This window comes from Ischnura elegans, chromosome 12 (genome assembly GCF_921293095.1).
Source record: "Ischnura elegans chromosome 12, ioIscEleg1.1, whole genome shotgun sequence".
NCBI lineage: Eukaryota > Metazoa > Arthropoda > Insecta > Odonata > Coenagrionidae > Ischnura > Ischnura elegans.
The window spans coordinates 31,735,896-31,755,027 of record NC_060257.1 but is presented as its reverse complement, the minus strand read 5'-3'; the positions used below and the strand labels follow the sequence as shown (position 1 = coordinate 31,755,027).

Genomic DNA, 19,132 nt, shown 5'->3' with positions numbered 1-19,132 from the left:
AACTGAAGGCAGTGGTTCCCTCCCTAACAATTTTTGGACCCAACTCAGAGGGCGCCGATCCCTTTTCTCGGCCTCTGTCTCAGACCCTAGAGGGATTAAAAGCCCCTTCCTAGCACGAGTCCGCCGTCAACTGCCTTAAATGTTAATGCAAAATATATGAAAATATTTGTTGCTCGCACCGATTTTTTTACATTCAAAATGAATTTTGTGTTTTTTTCTGAGCGTGCAGAAATTTTAAACGAAGTTCTGACATTGATCTAGACGGATTTAGTATATGTATTAGTTGTTCTATAACTCCGTTGAGATAACGTTAGAATTTTGTTTGAAATTTCCATGTGGTCAGCAAAAAAAGATGAATTCATTTCTAGCATTGAATTTCAAAAGTAAGCAACAAATATTTTTTTGGAAAACACACTGCAAATAACAGTAGTTGACCGCGTGGAGAGGATAGGAAAGGGTCGACCTGAGTGGCCAAAGATGGGACTGGGCTTGCACTAAGGCGGATCGTGAGGGGCGACTGCATCCGTGGGTCTATTGTGTCCGCGACGGTCACTTTTTTCGACCTGTGCCGCACAGGCGCAGCATTCGTTGGTTAGGGTAAGAACATTCAGGACGCACTGGTGTGGCATTCGTTGTTTAGGGAAGAAAATCCTCGCCGCACAGGTGAGGCATTCGGCGCGAAAGGGTTAATGGTTGAGAAATAGTCAAAAGATAAGTACCTCTGAACTCGTTATCTCTTAAGGGGATGTACAGCAGGCAGTCGCCACAAGAGAAGAGATTACACGGGGGACCTGAAGTCCCTATCCCCAGCCTTCGAGCTTGATTGTCAATATTACTTATTATTAACAATAACTGTTTTTCTTCATTCATCACATGAACTCCAGAAAATAGGGTAGATTTTGAAAGTAAATGACACATGACTTTGTTAACACAGAATTCATTAACAGTTTTTAGTTAATATACAGGAAAAGTTATGTACAAAAAAGCATTTCTGGAAAACATGCCAACCATTTAGAGCAGGAAGGAAAAGTCGCTTAATTTCCTCAATCATTTTCATGCTTATCACATTTACTACAAATTTCTTCCCTTCCCTTGCCCAGAAGTTGGCATTATTTATTCAGCAGCACAACACAATATAATGGTGTTGATTATCAGACGATAACTTAGGTGGGCCCAGATGAAGTTACAGTAATTCAACTGTATATATATCATCTGGCAAGGCCACCCCAGTACATGACAAATCATTGCAGCAATGATCTCATGCAATCTAAGAATTGGATAAAAGAATAGAAAGTGGCTTGCTGAATGGCCCAATCCTAGCATGAACATCCACAGCCCTTATGGCAAAGTGGTATCGATGGCCTTCAGTAAACTGTAAAGAAAACATAAATAAATATATTACATTTCACCATTAACACTTATGCATTGAGTAGGCAAAATAAGTCAAACAGGGGGATGCTGCTACAAGTAGATACACAAATGAATGGCACATAACAAATTCAATAATATCTTGTACGCAATGACATTTTGAATTTAAATTCTGCCATAAAAATGAGCACATTTTACATACAGAGAATTTATACCTTTCACACATATTGTAGCCGTTGCTGTTTGGCTAGGTACATGGTGTAGTAAAGAGGCATTTACGAGGTAGGGAAGGCTTGCGTAAATTATGAAGGGTCGAATAAATATTGTAAAGTGTTATTTAATTTTATGTAAATGCTCATGTAATTTTGTATGAATGTGTGTGTGAATGTGAAGTGATGAATGAATGCTTAGATTTTGTATTTTCCCATCCCCCATCCCTCCCACGATTCTTCCGTCTACGAAGTGGAAAATTCCGGTGCCTACGTGATACGTGGCATGTTTCTCCCCACCCCACTGTGAAGCCGGAACACCTGCGTACGGAGATGATGAAATCCTCCAACCCCGCCCTCCACAGAAAACCACCCCCCCTCCCCTACGGAAGAATAGCCGAAAAGACCCGATGCCCGGGGTTTTTCCGTCCACCCATCCCCCTCCCAGAAAGTGGCTATATAAGCGAAATGTGGACAACATGCAAGGATCATTCTACTGGTGAGATCGGCCGAAGGCTCTGCTCCGCCAACCATCCCGTTCTGTGAGGAGAGAGAAAGAAAGGAAGGCAGCCCAGCGTGGAAAAAGACGCGAGTATTAAACGGCGGTGACTTTGGAAAGAGGAGATAAGACGGTATCTTCCTAGCACGCGCAGCAGAAGACGTCAATCCACGGCGCCAACACAGGAGTTCTCTCATCCCACAGCAATACTAGTCGCAGTATCGAGCCAGCCGAGGAAATCTTCTCCACCAGCAGATCAGCGAGAGTGATAAGTACTCTAGCCACCAATATCCCCAAATTTTCAACAGAATCAGAAGAGCCCCACTCCCCATTCCCCTCTTTCTTCCGTTCAAGAGAAGAAGAACAGTGATATTTTCCCGTACATTTTTTTTATATTCTTTTAAGCTCCCCCGTGTCCCCGTGTGTGTGTGAATGATTAATGATAGTTTGTAGGACAATAAGAGATTATTTGAAATTGGGGTTTATCATTTTTCAAGCATTTTTATAATATTTCACGCCAACAATTGTAATCAAGGTTTATTTTATTTTCTGTCATTTATTAATTAATATTATTAGGTTCATAACTGGCCAGTAGCAGTAATTTAATTTGTATTATTCAAAGATTAATTCATTTATGTATTTTGTGAAACATTTTCCAATTAAAGTGCTCATTAAACGTGTTGTTGGAATTGTAAGCTGTTACGTAAGCCTTCATTATTTCGTACGCGCCAGCCTCCATTCAGCAAGTGAACCTACCCCAACTTATCTTTCCATTTCTTTCCCCCTCCCTCCATTTCCCCTAGCCATCGAACCACGGCCCGCTCACCTTGAGCAATCCCTCCAAACTATCCTCTCCCACCCCTCAGAAAGTGAACCCGGACGGACGACGGGAAGGTGGGTTACAATATTAACAAATAAAATCTGTAAATATTGACGTCGAGTAGCACAACTTTCTCTTGAAGGGATACAAAAATTATGTCTAATAAACCTTTTCAACTAAAAAGAATACAGAATTAGAATGATCATTTTATATCAAAATAACTAATTCAGGGTTCCCACTCTACCTGAACAATGAAATTCACGGCTTTTTCCAGGTTTTCACGGTTATTTTTCACGTTTTCACGGTTTTTTTTAAGGTTTTCACGGTCTCAATTTTGCTAAATTCACGTTCCGTTAATAAGCCAACAATAAGAAAATCACTGGCCGTATATCAACAGAAAATTAACGTACGCGAAAAACGCCGTGAATGTTAACGCCGCAATGAAAAGTGATATCTGTTATGACGTGATCTATCGTTTGCAAAATTCAGGGCCGACTAAAGGACCAGCCCAACCGCGCTCTTGCCCGGACGCCGAATACCCTTCGGACCTTCTTCCGTCCGGACACTCGAGGTACTTTTTTAATTCCTCGCTGAGAGATTGTTTTTTGCGCACGTTGTTATTACTGCACAGTAACCGAATTTCCCCCACCCCAATATTTCTTATTTAACGGAAAATATTTTATTTAAATTGTTTATAGAATATAATAAATTGATTCTTTCTTATTCAGCGGAAAATATTTTATGAAAATTGTTAATAGAACATAATAAATCGAAAAACAATTTCATACACCGTATAAGCACGAATCTAAGACGAACACGATTCTAAGACTACCCTACTTTTTTGGAACTCCACTAGGGGACAATTCTTCTTTATTAATAACGATACGATTATAAAATGAATGCGGAAAAACGATCAATGCTTCATTTTTTTGCTGGATTGCCTGTCCCAGGAAACGCAGGATTTTGGCGAGTAATTAAGAAATTCATTAAAGGTTTCAAAACAATATTTTAGATAATAACAGGAATAGTAGTACTTTATCAAGACACATACGTCATATTGTTGATTCGACCCATATCTCTTTAAAAATTCTGAATGTTTGCTCTCCACTCGGCATTTACACTGCTATTATGGATTTCAGTCAGATGTAAAAATTCTTATCCATCAAACACCATTTCCAGTACACGTATTCACGAGAGCAATGTGCATGTTGTGCCTAAAACAACCGCATTCGCCGGTGCAGTGACTGGTTGTGAGATGGATCACGAAGGCCAAAAATAGTCAATTACTTGAATTGTTCCTGTCTAATGAATATATTTTTAATACAATTGAGGTAGTGTGTAAAGCGTGAACAATGTTGCGTTAATCGTCAGCGGCACGCCCACCTGGATCTTCGCCTTCATATCTCTACTTGTTTTCTCCAGGTAGCTCACTCTACCCCCACCCCTACCGTCATGTGCTAGCGGTCAACCCAAGGCGCTCTGCAATATTCACGCGCATCTAGCCCGGATTCTTTTCTTCATGTTCAAATATTTTCAGTCCATCTCTTAAAGTTCTCAATAGTTTCTTCGGAGGGGCCATGGTCGGAAGACGACTAAAATTAAACTAGTGAAAATGACTCGATGAAACTCACATGGAAAACACTCGGTGGTTCGAAGTCCAGCCACCCCGGAAAGTAGGGAACCACTCGTACGAGGTGAAGTTCGGAACTGATGCTATCGCGTACGGGGGTACGCAGAGCACACTGCAGAGGGCGAAGCGTGACCATAGGACTGCGCCATGAAATGTTTTACCCTAAAGATGCCCATTATTTTCTAATTAGCGTAGCGCCAGATGATCAGATGAATTCGGATTGTTAGTAGGGAGAAACAAAAATCCTGAGAAGATATCCCTTCGTCAGAAACTCTGACAAGTGAGACTACTTGTAGTAGTATAGCTCGTAAATTGATAACTGATAACAACCTGGTATCATGTTTAGGAACAAAATGCCGAATTAACTGCCGTAAGCTCAGCTACGAGGATATCGCGTTTCGCCAAAAATCACCATCGTATTTTTCCATCTATTTCCTTGCTTAAAATACGTCATGTGTGGTCTCGTTTTTTTTAACGTGCAAATTACTAACATTTCAATCTAATAAAAGCATAATAGCAATTACTGAATATCATTGTTAGATACCTTTTGGGCTAATAGGTGATTCATGCAGCAGTTGACCTCCATAAACTGGGAACTTCGAAGCAGTTAGGCTGAAAAAGGTCAGTTGGTGAGAAGAGGGGGGAGCGCGAAACACGTTTCTATTGTTCTCGTGTAACTCGATATTTTTTTCGAAGCTAAGGTCTTCGCCATAAGATCCCTGCGCGAGCTGGGACCTGTTTTTATTTTGAAGAAGAGGAAAGCATCAGAAGGGGGGAGGCGAATGGTGAATGGAGGGGGATAAAGGTTCTTGGGAAATGCGCTAATGTTACTTTCCCACGGCAATGAGCTTCTCCCAATGGTAGATCCATCTCTTGGAGAGGATTCCAACTACGTGCTTGTCGTTATTAGCCATAAATGACACATTGTATTTATTTCGTCTCATTTTCGTCAAACGATGGATGCGGGAAAATTCTGCGTCGGAACCGCGATCTTCAAACGATCAATGCGAGAAACGATACTTCGGGGAACGATAGATGCGGGAAAAAATTGAAGTGTCTATAAGGAACTTTATTTGGGACCAGAAACGGCGAACGATCAATGCGGGAACGATAGATCGAGGTTCCACCGTATAACTTTCTTTTGAAAGCGGCAGTGTAATGACTTCTTTTCTCTGCTATTGTAATACTCTGAAACCAAAACTGAATCGATCTCTCTAATCAGAGGCAAATCATGTTCCCTTCTTACCGTTGCTCTGGGAAAAATGGAACGACTATGTAGCATAATTAATCGTAGAGGGCGTAACTTGGTGGAAATCCATAATATCACGAATACAAGGATCAAGGAAATAGCAAAGTTCTTGATCCTTGTATTCGTGAGACTATGTAGCAGTTTATATCGCGACGGCATTGAGGCTTTAACGACACAAACAAACAGCATTACCTTAGATAGCACAAAGCGGAGGAACTGGATCACCACCGACAGTAAATAACTCCACACAAACTTTCCGGTTGCGACGTAAAACTGGCAAGTTCCAGGTCGACGCATGCGACAATCGTGTAATGCTGTGTTGCCATAAGCGGAAATCTTCTCTCGTTTTCAGGGCCGCAATGCGCGAGAATTAGTAACGTCACGCCGAAAGCTCGCTGTCACCCGGTTCAAACGCAGGGAGCGTAGTGTCCACAGCGCATGGCAGGTTGTCAAGGCTAGCGGTCTTCCAGTCATAGGATTGAGGGTGTTGAATAAACGTTCAAATGTTTCGACACAATGGCCATCTAAATTTAGTTTCGAAAGTGGTCGCTGCAGCCAGTGGGAAGGCTAATTGGGTTGAAGGGGGACTAAGCAGTGACCGAGGGAGGGGAAACCAAGCCATTTGAGGAAAGTAAACAAGCTGATGAGAAGTGGTGTCATATTTCAGGAGAGGGAGAGAAAAGGCCTGCGCTGGGGAAAGATGTTTTTTTCTTCAGGCAACATTCGTTCCCACGCTTTTCTGACCCATGCGACCGCATGCGACGATGCTCGCCACAATGAATAGAAGTGCGCTAGCTACGAACGAAGATGAAAATTTCTGGGAAGGTATTATTATCAAGATTGAGAGATTTTTAAGGTTTTAAGACGAAATTCACGGCTATTTCCCGGTTTTTTCACGGTAGAGGAAATTCACGGCTAATTCACGGTTTTAAGGTTTTCACGGTTGAGTGGGAACCCTGTAATTCTCTTTCACCAGATCGATGGTTATTTTCAGTTCCTTTTCATGCATTCTGAGTTCTCATTTATTTAGGTGATCATCAAAGCACAATTGAAACGTAACTTATCAATGAAATTGTACTGAAAAATCAAAAGTGCCGTATTTAATTATAAAAATTCTTAATTTTCAGGCAAGGAAATTAATACATTCTGAAGGAAAGTTTTCACTCGAAGATAGTTTCAACAAGTGATTATTACCACTTGTTTCTGAGATGCTAAGGCTTCAGCAATGCACCCATAAGCTCAGCTAATGAAAACTGCCTACCTCCTCCAACGTGAGTTATAAATGCTTGACGTTATAAGGCTGATGGCTGTAGTGGCCTCCATTCTGAACATTTTCGAATGAGGTTGAATTTGACCTTTGCTTTCTAAGTAAACCAAATGCATATCTTACCTGTGATAGAGTGCAAGCCATTGGAAGTTTCAGTGGCTTGACGTCCCCAACCTTCTTCCATAAAGATGTTGACGGGGGCAAGTTACTTTCCTGGTAAGCAAACAATTGGTACTTTTCGATTTCTTCATGATTTGGAGTTAAGTTCACAGTCCAAGAGAGAACAACTCCTGCAATAGACAAGACACTCTTAAGTTCTCGAAAATGCTTCAGCAATTAGTATTATAATATTTCTGGTTTCCACTGTGTTGTTTGATATCTGATGTAGTCTGACCACACCCTGATGTGGGATTAGACTTTGAAAACTCAGGAGTGATTGCCAAGGAAAGGAGTTACTTCCCCAGCTTGATCTAAGAGGCTAGAGTACATGCCAAGACTTTTTCAGAGATCCCACTCTCAAACTCCAAATATGAATTCAGAGCATCAGAGCAAACCTGACTGAAAAAAGATTTAAACTACCACCACTTCAGTGTACAAATACAGGATCATCTTGCATCACACTACTTCTGACCTGAAGATTGTGGCAGCATTGCTGGCTTAACTGTCATCATTGGACATCTAAAAATGCGGTAGAAACCAGGAATCCATGACAGCAAGATATAATTCATAACAGTCCTATAATTAGGGAACCACACTACCAAATAAGGGGCTTTTTCTCCAAATAAATAGATTAAATGGAATGGTTTGGCATCGTACGAATAATGAATCATCAAAGCAATGACCCTCTATAGCATAAAAGTGATACAGAGGTCAGGGTGTTGCTTTAAATCAATCACTGTTCCAACAATGGGTAATATTAGATAAGCAACATTTGATATTTTTGGCAACAAAAATTACGAAGTCCAACATTAACAAAAATTAGAACATCATTGTCTTTTTAAAATTATGCACAATCGCTATCAGTAGGAATTCTCCAGAAAATATTTCCTGAGCTACTTATGCCCGAATAAATAATTCCCTATCGTCAACTGCATACATGAAACATCTTTGAATCAATAGTAACAAGAGGCAGTGGGCTCTTGTCTCCAGAAAACCTCATTCAACTCACCATTAACAACTTTGGAAAGCTTGAGTACAGGTGTTTGTGGGGGCAACTTGAGGCTTGGATTCCAAACTGTTGGCATTGGTTGCAAAGGCAGCGGGGCAGGGTGCTAAAAAAATAACAAAAATAATAGATTGATAGGTAGAGCTATTTAAGATTTGAAAATCAGTTTTGCATGTTGTACCAGCGACAGAGATTTATAATTTAAATTAGGGTAATGATTAACACATTCAATGCAGGCCCGATTTTCATTAAAGCCATCAAAATCGGCTGTTAAAATAAGAAAGAAAAATAGAGGGAGGTTTCCGCGCCATAACTTCTGTTCAAATACTGCTTTTTACAAATGGTGCACACAGTTCGAAAGAGGGAAGCTTGCTGAAGGTCATACACACGATCGGAAGACTCGAAAGTGGATATTAGTTACGTATGGAGGCGGAGAAAGGGCTGCTGACCCGATCGGCAGAGCATGTCAATTGGCATGCTCCGTATCTAAGGTTGGACGGGACCATGTCAATTGACGCGTTCCACACTGAATGTGTTAAGCATTGAATAGATTGAAATAAGATATTCGTGAGGAAATAAAAATATATTTGAAAAATAATTATTATTATCAAAAACTAAAAGTTATCATTGGAAAAAATAGAAGTACAAGAAATAAAAGGGTTTAATGATTATTCGGATTTATTATTTCAATTCAGAATTTGATAAAAAGATCTAGATTTTGGTTTAATTAAATGTTAGACTCAATCACCATTCTGATCATTAGATGAAATTGACCTGGTTAGGACCAGGCTATCACAAAATTTCTAACAGAATAGCATAATCCACTGTCTGAAAAACCTACCTCACTTATTGAAGGAGTTGAACCCACTAGCCTCAGCAACGTTGGTGGCATAGATGACATTGCTGAAAGAAGACCAAAAGAGATACCTATAAATTCCAATCTCTACAGAACCTAAAAGATTTCATTAACATTTGTGCTCAAAAAACTTACCACTATTTTCCAGTTTAAGGTCAACTAGTTCAGGAATTCCTTTTTGTAAATGCTTCGTCATTTCCCGTTCACATGTGCAGCACCTCAACAAAACAGGAATCCACCGGAACCATGCCTAAGTACAAAGAATCAAAGTAACACTTATCTCATTTGCATTTACAGGGTTGCTGCATTGATAATGCAACTGAAAGAAAAAAAACTTATTTCAATAATATGGTAATTATTATTTTTTTAAATGATTTTATTGATGATTTTTTGAATGCACATAGAGTCCCGATCATCTGTGCTAATGATGATGAGAGGCATCCTATACATGGGAAGGATAATGATTGATACAATATTTCTCTAAATATTGTTCATTGATGATTGTAAGACACAGAAAATAAAAACTTTCACTGTTCTTTATCATAATGTACCTAATTTATATAAATCAAACTATAAATAATTATTGAAGAACATAGTCGGCTATTTAAGATTGCTTCACGGACTTATTGAGAGCTTTCCTTATCCGATCGCAGGTCGTTTCAATAGCAATAATAGATTATAAAAATGCTTCTACATTCATCCACCCTTATATGATGTAACATAAGTACAAAAAGAAGTCCTTCAGAGAAAATATGCCTTGAATAAATTTTTCCATGCATTTTGTATTATCTATAGACTTTCACAGCATAAAAATGAAAGGACATAAGTTTTAATGCAGAAACAGATGGCAATGAGGCAATTTTAGCTCGAAAAATGGAGTCTAATAGTTAAACCAAATTAAATTTCTTGGTACTTTCAAGTTTATTTTAGAGTATTTTCAAAGGTTTGCATTAAATTTTCAAGTTACATATATAAGTAGTGTATTACCTTTCTCCGTTCCACACATGTGTCAGCATTGCTTCTTGTAAGTATTTCATCCAAGATCCAAGTACCAACTTTTTCACAGGATTCATCTTTTCCACAACTTTCCACAGCATTCTTTGAATCCTTGGAAAATTTCCAGGGATCAGAACTGGCAAAGGCTAATGGGCCTAGTATACAACACGTCATAGTTTTTTCCATTCTCACATTGACCTGGAGAGAGAAGATACATATTTCCAGTACATCACATTGATTTAAAAAAAAATACACTTGAAGAGTACCCACTCAGATTAATGCTTGAGATGAAAGATAGATCAAATTGCATGGCATTTGTTCACACTGTCACTCTATATAAAAAATGGCACATTTAAGAGCATTTTTTACCTATCAATGATCATGAAATTTATTACTATCAGAAAACAGAAAATCATACTCAAGCAAACAATTCACTCTTTGATTTTGGATGTCCTTGGATAATAATTTTGGGTGTCCTGAGGCTTTAACCAGATCAAACAATGTAACACAAATTTGCAACTCTCAGACAATATTGTACGAAAGCAAATGTTGTCCTTTCATGTGGTATGCGCACACTAGCCATTAAAAAATAACCCAAGAGTCAACCTGTCCAGTACTTAAAAATAAGTTACAGCTTTACAAAGAGAAATATCTAAAGAAAAACATGGAGAATCAGCATTTTTTGCCCTTACCTGAACATGGGCCAAATCAAAAAGTTTCTTGATGACTAGCTGCCGGTGGGGAAAATTTTCACCTACACATAAATATCCAGCAGCCTTAACAGCCTCCAATTTCACCTTCATTCCCTCCTGAAAAATAAATAAATATGTAATAGCATAAATTATAAAATATATAAATTATTTATACATCCCTACATAAACAACAGATTGCGTATGGTACAGAATAATAGCATCTCACTTCTTTGTTAAAACAGAAATTCAAACTTCTTTTATCTGAAAAATACAACTGCAATGTAGCGGAATATTCGGAGAACGCATTTTGAACTTCATTTATAATAGGTAACTGGAATCCCCCTCTTTCCATGTCACTGCAATTGGTTGCTCCATGTGTAAACTCTCTTTAATGATCAAAGTTTAGGCATGTTTACATTAGTCTTAGTACTATTTACTCAGTGCTTCAAGCATAAGGAGTACTTACAAAAATCAGGGAAGGGTAGGATAATACTTTTCAGAAAAATCAAATCAAGCTAGCATGTACGTTGGCTAAATACTGTTTTGTCAGTTTAACTTTTCATGGATGATGAGCAGCGAAAGGAGATGAATATGTACTATCATTTGCAAAAGTCTTGCAACAAATCGAGCGGCGCCACTTTCGCTCCACAAAGATTTTGCCCGGAAATTGTATGGTTTTCGGGTGTATGCAACAATCCAATACTAGTCTTCATGGTTCAATGCATGGAGAACGGGTCATTGGGTGGTTGAGGTATTTTGTCATCCTTTTCAGTCTCGGGATTTGACCGCTTCCATTTAAGTGAAATTAATGTTCATGATATTCCCCCAAACACATTGTAGCAATTAATGCAGCAGGAAAGATCGAAGGTAATTCCTCGGAGGGATTTTAAAAAGTTGGTAGCTTGGCTCTTTTTGAGTGATCTCAGCTCTTTTCAGAGAGCTGGAAATCACGAGTCGTTCACTGTGAACATGGCAGACTTTTGTTTACATCTATCTACTCGGGTTGATGTTTTAATACAATATCTACGACATATGATACGAGGCAGCTTTGAAATTCTCAGTGTTTCATCATATAAATATCTGAGCAAACACGTAAAATATGAATTAGCTAAGCTGATCGGCATTAATCGTTGCGTAAGTAATAACAAGAGTTCTCCGACGTCCGTCAATCGGCAAAGATGTATTCCTTTCCACTTATTCAAAGTATGACGAGGAAAACTTAATTCCAGCTAAAAGTCCCATTTTTAATGATTGTCGGATTTCAACAGGTATTGTTTGATAATATGTTCTACGGCTGAATTAGTGTGAATGCGAATAATAACTCTTAGCTGCTATATCGTTGATGATTAAGTTATCTTATTTAGATGCAATCATTTACATATACACTGATGAATTCGGGATAATGTAGGATACTTACTTAGCATTATTAATTGAATTATCTACTTGCATTAAGTAGGTTACATTGTATTAGGAAATGTGTTTGTTGGCCATACGTTTTATGTTTAAGGCATCAGTGGAACTGCAGCTCATTTCATAAAACCTTTCAAGTCGAGTAAGAAGGACGTAAGCAAATCCTAACAGAATTTCTGTTTGTAATGAATGTATACGCTTGCTTCATTAGAAATACAAGTACCGAGTTTGAAACATTAAAAAGACGACACCATACCCAAGTCGCAGGCGACAACATCATTATATTCCTATTGTATGTACTAACCAGCCGAAACATAGAGTATGCGAAAGCCTCCGTGCTCAAGTTATAATCATATAAACGAATAAAAGACTAATATCCGAGAAAGTGACTATTTTGATCAAATTCGTTCAAGTGAGAAGCCGTAGGAGAAGCACATGAAGGAGCTCGGTGTTACAATAAAAACAAATAATGAAAATTACGACGTAATGACCTTGAGCTAGTAATAGCTTAGTGGATAAACAGTCGGGCTGGTGATATGAGGGGTTCGCGTTCGAATCCTTCCCGTGGCCGAAATTTTTTATCCTCCGCAAAGCCGTATTTTATTTTAAAGTTTTTTTTATTTTTGAAATTTATGTTAAGAGGGTACCAGCTGTTGAATTTGAGCATTTTTTGCAACAATTTCTAATTTAAATGACCGTGCGACGGGAATCATGCGTAGTTAGCGCGGTAGGACGAATCAATTGCGTTTTCTTGAAGGAACTCCTATCAGAATCACTGGTGAATGTAATTCCTAGTGCTATATGGTTTCCTTTACAGGTCCGTAACTGCTCAACATTATTAACCTTTGGAATGAGAACTATCGTAATAATCTAAGGTTCCATATACGTAATTTCTTAAATAGATCAATTTTATCTGATTAAAAACAAAATTATGAATGATATTTTGCAGCGATTATGCTGCCCGCCTATGTTGTATGCTGCCTATTTGTCATCAACTTGTCGCCATTTCCTACCAAGTTAATTTCTCCAGTAAAGTTTTTCAGAACAATTTTACCCTTTTTCGTTTCGTAAATGAGCAGTGACGGAAACTTTTCTTAGAGATAGAAAAAGATATAAATTAAGTGAAGAATTTTACTTTTAAACTTTAGGCTTCAGTATTCTACAATCAGGGTTTTTTTAATACAGTAATTTTGTTGGAAAGGGACAGAATGTGAGACCAGCTGATCTACTAAGTACAATCCTAGGAATAACCTATGTAATGGTAATCCTTAATCGTGCACCCACCACGGCCCTTATTTTTAAATACAGGAAAGGCTTATCTTGAGGTGTTTATCAACTATTTTTCTAGTGCGTATTTTCTTCAAGCAAATTGTGGCATCAACATGTATATATGATAGGGCTACAAATTGGCCCTATTTTCACTATTTTGGAAGTACGTGAGAATCACTTACGGCCTGCAAGTTTTACTCGAGGTAACCTACTTCCTCATCCCTGGCTGATAAAGTTGGGATAAAGATGTAGGGCAAGACGAGGTGCAGGACCTATTAGCTGACGTAAAGAACTATTTAATGCCAATCAATTAAATATGGTGGAGACGACAGATTCGTGTTTTTTTTTCGGAAAAAAAGCCAGTTAATTTTTTTCATTTATTAATTCTTCTATATCGAACAAATATTTCAACAACTTAGTATAGTCTCCTGAACGACGTTGAATCCCTAAAAAAAGGGTTACGAGCGAGTTGATTTCCGTGTTCCTAATGGCGAAATCGTGCCCCCGGCCGGCCTTTTGGGGTTTACCATTGGAAGCCAGGCGTCATAGGTACCCACTCTTTTAACGGGTAAATATTTTCAATTATCTACTCCAGTCAACTACGGGTACAAAAATAATCTCAAACGCCGCGACGACTTAACAACATCTACGCTCGTTTACTCAACTGAACATCGTAATGATTTCCTACGTCTCACTCCCGTGTCACGATGACCCGTTCGTGAGTCGTTTCCGAGCTACCATGAAGATTCATACGTAGATAGTGATCATTCAATCTTAATGGTGGCCAGAAATCGACAATGGAGCGAAAGTGGCGCCGCTCGATTTGTTGCAAGACTTTTGCAAATGATAGTACATCCCAAAGTTCATCTGTGAAAGCCCATGCATAAATACAGGGTGTTTCAACATGATTAGCAGGGTTTTAATGCTTAATAATATTTACTATACTTAACTTGCAGCTATAAAAGATACATCAAATGAAAGGCCAACTCAAACAGTTTTCATTAATGGCAACAATGTACATGTGCACCCAATGTTTCCGCTGCCATCTGTTAGAAAGCACTAGTAACAAAGATGGTAACTAGTGAACAGAAAACTTTGTGTGTTTTATAGTTTGGGAAAGATGGAATCCGTAGTTACAGTGCAACATGCATTCGTATAAAGTTGGGCTGAGATCCTCCACGTGATACTAACATCCGTGCCTCCACAACCAGCTGACCTTTCCAAATTAACAGACAGGAATGAAGCAACTGCTGCAATGATTACTCAAGAGACACTAATCATCGTTTGGGATGAACTCTCATATCGTGTTGAAGTGTGACATGTGACGAATGGAGCTCCCAATGAACACTTGTAGGCTTTTATGTAAAGCTGTTTGAGTTACTATTTCATATGATCTATAAAAAGTAATAGACATAGTTTAGTGTAATAAATATTGGAGAGCGTCAAAATCCTGCAATCCATTTTGAAACACCCGGTATTATATGCATGCATATATTTGTACCTCGGAGATAAAGGACACTATGTCCGTTTTCCTAATTTTTCAGGAGAGCAGTTTCAAGATTTTTTTTAATTAAACCCGTAATTACTATAAGGTTAGGCTACTAAACCAATAACATCGTCATATAAAAATGTGGTTAACTTTTTGTTAAGTAGTTGTTACCTAGCCTTCCAATAATTACAGGTTAAATAAAAAAATGTTAAAACTGCTCTACTAAAAAATTAGGAAATCTGACAGTTTTATTTACCTCCGAGGTACAGATATATATAATGTAATGAATACTTACTTTGTTCAGGTAGCTAGGATTGACCATAACAGCCCCAAGTTTGTTGACGACATCCAATTTGGTGGTGACCTGGTTCCCCTTTGCTCCTGATCCCTCCTGCTTAGATTCGTCAACTTCACCATCAGGAAGGGGTAATGGGGCACATCGACCAATGATACCAATTGCGGTACATGCCGCAGTGACAAGCATGGGGTTCGCATGCTCCAGAAAAGGAATTATTGCCTTCACTCCCTTCTTATAGGTTGACCTAGATATTAGAGAGTTCACAATTGACTCTGGCTTCGTTTCCTGACTCTTCTTCAAATAAATGCGGCGCTCTAAGCAGTAGCAGATTGCTAATATGCATCCATGCTGAGTATCTAGATTCTGAAAGAAAATTGAGACAACATGTAATCCCAGTGATTTTTATAACCCAACTTACCCTTGTAAGCTATGCACTTGCATTTTATCTACAAAATTCCGGTGAAAAAATGGAATGCATGGCTTAAATAGATCCTAAAGATTTTCATTATCAAAGAACCACATCTTGTACCCCATTCCTATTACTATTGTTACTAGAAAATTGCTCTCCGGATACTTGAGTGGTATCTGGGTTGCCAGTACATTCTGGTGATTAGACATCACTTTGCACACATTGCAAAACCATTAATTTTGCCTTTAAAGTGCTGAAATTTAATTCATTGACAGTTTTCACCAAAATGGATGCAGTTATTATGACTTGGTCTGCAGAGGCGTTTCATCCCAATTCCAACTGATTTTCAAAAGATTTTCATATTTAGGGCAAAAATTATAGACATGTATCTTCTAAGTGATTACTACATGAGTTACAAGTGAGTATTACATGAGTTATCATTTGATCATATACACCTCAGTCAAACATTTTATATTAACCTTAAAATTCTTAACCATTTGCAATCGAAAAATTGATGCTTACCTTCTTCCCTAACTGGCGGAGGAGGTTGGTAATTATTTGATCATAATCACTGTCATCTAATCCATGAGCAACAACAAAGCCATATATTATTGCACCAACCTCCCTTATTTCTTCGGAGGATGAAAATACAAAGCTCTGTAAAACAAGAGAAAAAATTAATATCCAGCCTAGTGGGCAATGGTAGGAAATAAAGTTATCAGTGGAGTGGCAAAAGCCGAATGTCAGTGGTTGAATCATCTAGGATTGTGAATAAAGATGGGTCGGTTCCAGTACCCAGTTCTCGGTACTGCCGGTTCTTGGCTGTGGAACCGGTATTGAGAACTGGTCGCATAAAGTCGGTCCTTTGGAACTGGCTCAGAATGGAGGCGAGGATTTGAATTTGGCACCCAAAGCCAAAGTGGTCTGCAGTGAATTTAAGGTCAAAAAAGATTGTGAATTGAGATGGGTCGGTTTCGGTACCCAGTTCTCGGTACTGCCCATTCTTGGCTGTGGAACCGGTATTGAGAACCGGTCGCATAAAGTCAGTACTTTGGAACCAGCTCAGAACAGTGGCCAGGATTTGAATTTGGCACCCAAAGCCGAAATGATCTGCAGCAAATTTAATGACAAAAAGTGAAAAGAGATTTAAAAATGCCTATTTTACTCTTTGATTGCATGGCTTCCACGTTTTTTTTCTTTTAATAGCCGAGAACCGATGGGGGAGAACCGGACCGGTACCGAAAACCGAGAAATTTAAGAACCGACTCATCCTTAATTGTGAATGTAAGCACTGCTCATTTAGTGGATTGAAATGAACACAGTAATGAAAATATGCATCTTAATAACTGGTATGTATGAGGAAATGAAATTGACTAACCTCCAACCATTTCAGATTTGAAGAGAACTTGGGAGCAAAATAATCAGGTAAGCTGCCAACCAAATCCAACAGACAGCACAATACGATGAATTCTAGAAAGGGCATGAAAGCTTTATAAAACGTAACGCACATACAAATAAAAACCAATACAAAATAACTCGCTCAGGTAAGGATTAGAATATATTTAATCCAGAAAATTCAAACAATTATTTACCTATAAACAAAACAATAAATCATGCAGAGCAACATATATTACAACCTGGTTGGGCTCTCAAGTACTGCTGAATCAGATGCAAGTATTTATCAAGGGCTCCCAAGGATTTGGTATTATGGTTTCCTTCCGATTCTTCAGCACTAAGGAGGTTACTTAGAAAATCTCTGATTTTTGGGACAGTGTACTGAGGGTGGTATGACACAGTTCTAGTGGCAGGAATCTTCACTTCTCTGAGAAGGCACATCCTCAAGTAGATCAGCATCTGTGATTATGGAGAAACAAAATATAATCATAACAGATTATTTTGGAGCAATACATAAGTTATGTTCAACAGGTGAATTATTATTGACCCTGAAGGTGCAATAATGAAAAAATAATTTTGCTTAGTGGAGACTTGAACCCCATATCTCTCAATTGAAGAACAAGTACGTAACAGTTATAACACCAAGCCAATTTCTTACAAGGATAACTTCAGACTAAATTTTCAGCATGGTGGAATTTTTTTCCAACAATCAAACAAGGCAATCCTCAACCTTTGCAGTTTTCACTTTTGTAAATGCCTAACTGATAAATTTAACTTGACTTTTGTAAGAAACAATTAAGGGTATTTGCTTTCCAGCTTCTACAAAGATAAATATGACATGTTACTAGCAATCATTCCACAAGAAATTTCTTTTTTCAAACATTTCAACTTTGATTACATATCAGGAGTAATTTTCAAGTGTTTATGTATTGAAATATAATTTTAGATTCTTACTTTGTATACATACTTCTAAACATAATCACCATAAAATGCACCTCTCTTTACTTGCATTATTATTAGATTTCCAACTTGTACATATACAGAAATTTTAAGAGTAGTCAAAACCAAGCAAAGAATAAAGAAAGCACTATTTACTACATATTGAAAAATCTTCTCACTATGCAAGACGGTAGAATATGAAAGTAAATACACTTTTTAATCACTCACCTCATTCATAATGAGCAATGGAAATGGCAAAACTGGATTACTAGATTGATGGTTTTGTTTATTAGATTGCACTCTTGCTTCAGCAATGAGTGAGAGGCATAGATTCATCCTTAAAAAGCTTGGGACAGGGAGGCACTGCTTGGTTTCCGAATTGTCAGATTTTTTCTCCATATCAAAGCCATAAAGGGCCCTTCCAGCTTCCAAGGCAACTTCTTTTTGACTGAAAAGGTCCAAAAAAGCACAAGAGTATGAATTTATATTTTTGAGAAACCCAAAACTACATTTTTTATGTTCAAGGCTTATAATAATAAGTTAAATTAGCTGTAAATTATTTAAGAACACACTAAAAAATTAAAAAAATTTGTAGCCTCGTATGTTTTGGTGATACTGATGGTTGGTGAACTGACTTGAAGAAGTTCATAATGAACTTTGATCCCTTTAAATAAAAAACAAATGCATGACTATAAATTGTGAAAGATTTCTTATCAAAGGAGAAGTAATACAGGGTTCGTAAAAACTTTCCTTTTTCAATTTTCCAGACTTTTTCTGATTTCCAGTATGAAATTTTTATATTTCCTTAACTTCACCTCAATGGAAAAGAAGACCTACATAAGCTGTGTTGCAAGTGTGACAAGGGCTTTTGAGACAGTCTTTCTATTCGATGCACAGACAAAGTCTTTTGCATTAACATGGCAACACTTGCTTCTCTCTCTACTAACCCCACATCCCTAATGTCACAGGTCCCACCTCTTGCCATGACGCTGCTTGAAAAATTTCGAGTTTGCATGACTTGGATATTTGCAAAGTTATTTGAAAAGGATCACAATAATCATGATTTCATTATACTTTTTCTCTGTAACATCTAAAACACACTGCAATGACTTTGCCACCACACTTTTCCATTATTTCCTCTTCATAATCTTTACTTAAGAATTAATCCACCA

General features: G+C 38.0%; 1 protein-coding gene across 1 annotated transcript in view; it reads right to left on the bottom strand.

The window, feature by feature from the left end:
* Window positions 1–921: 921 nt before the first annotated feature.
* The window catches only part of LOC124169116 (proteasome adapter and scaffold protein ECM29-like), a 36,344-nt gene continuing 18,133 nt past the window's right edge, over window positions 922–19,132 (bottom strand). Inside the window, exons 13-24 of the mRNA XM_046547609.1 lie at window positions 18,189–18,408; window positions 17,264–17,480; window positions 17,005–17,096; window positions 16,149–16,283; window positions 15,215–15,580; window positions 10,752–10,868; window positions 10,051–10,257; window positions 9,199–9,313; window positions 9,049–9,110; window positions 8,211–8,313; window positions 7,166–7,332; window positions 922–1,372 (exon numbers count right to left, since the gene is read on the bottom strand). Of these exons, the coding sequence (XP_046403565.1) occupies window positions 1,268–1,372; window positions 7,166–7,332; window positions 8,211–8,313; window positions 9,049–9,110; window positions 9,199–9,313; window positions 10,051–10,257; window positions 10,752–10,868; window positions 15,215–15,580; window positions 16,149–16,283; window positions 17,005–17,096; window positions 17,264–17,480; window positions 18,189–18,408 (1,906 nt within the window). The 3' untranslated portion in view covers window positions 922–1,267. The remainder of the gene's footprint in view (window positions 1,373–7,165; window positions 7,333–8,210; window positions 8,314–9,048; window positions 9,111–9,198; window positions 9,314–10,050; window positions 10,258–10,751; window positions 10,869–15,214; window positions 15,581–16,148; window positions 16,284–17,004; window positions 17,097–17,263; window positions 17,481–18,188; window positions 18,409–19,132) is intronic.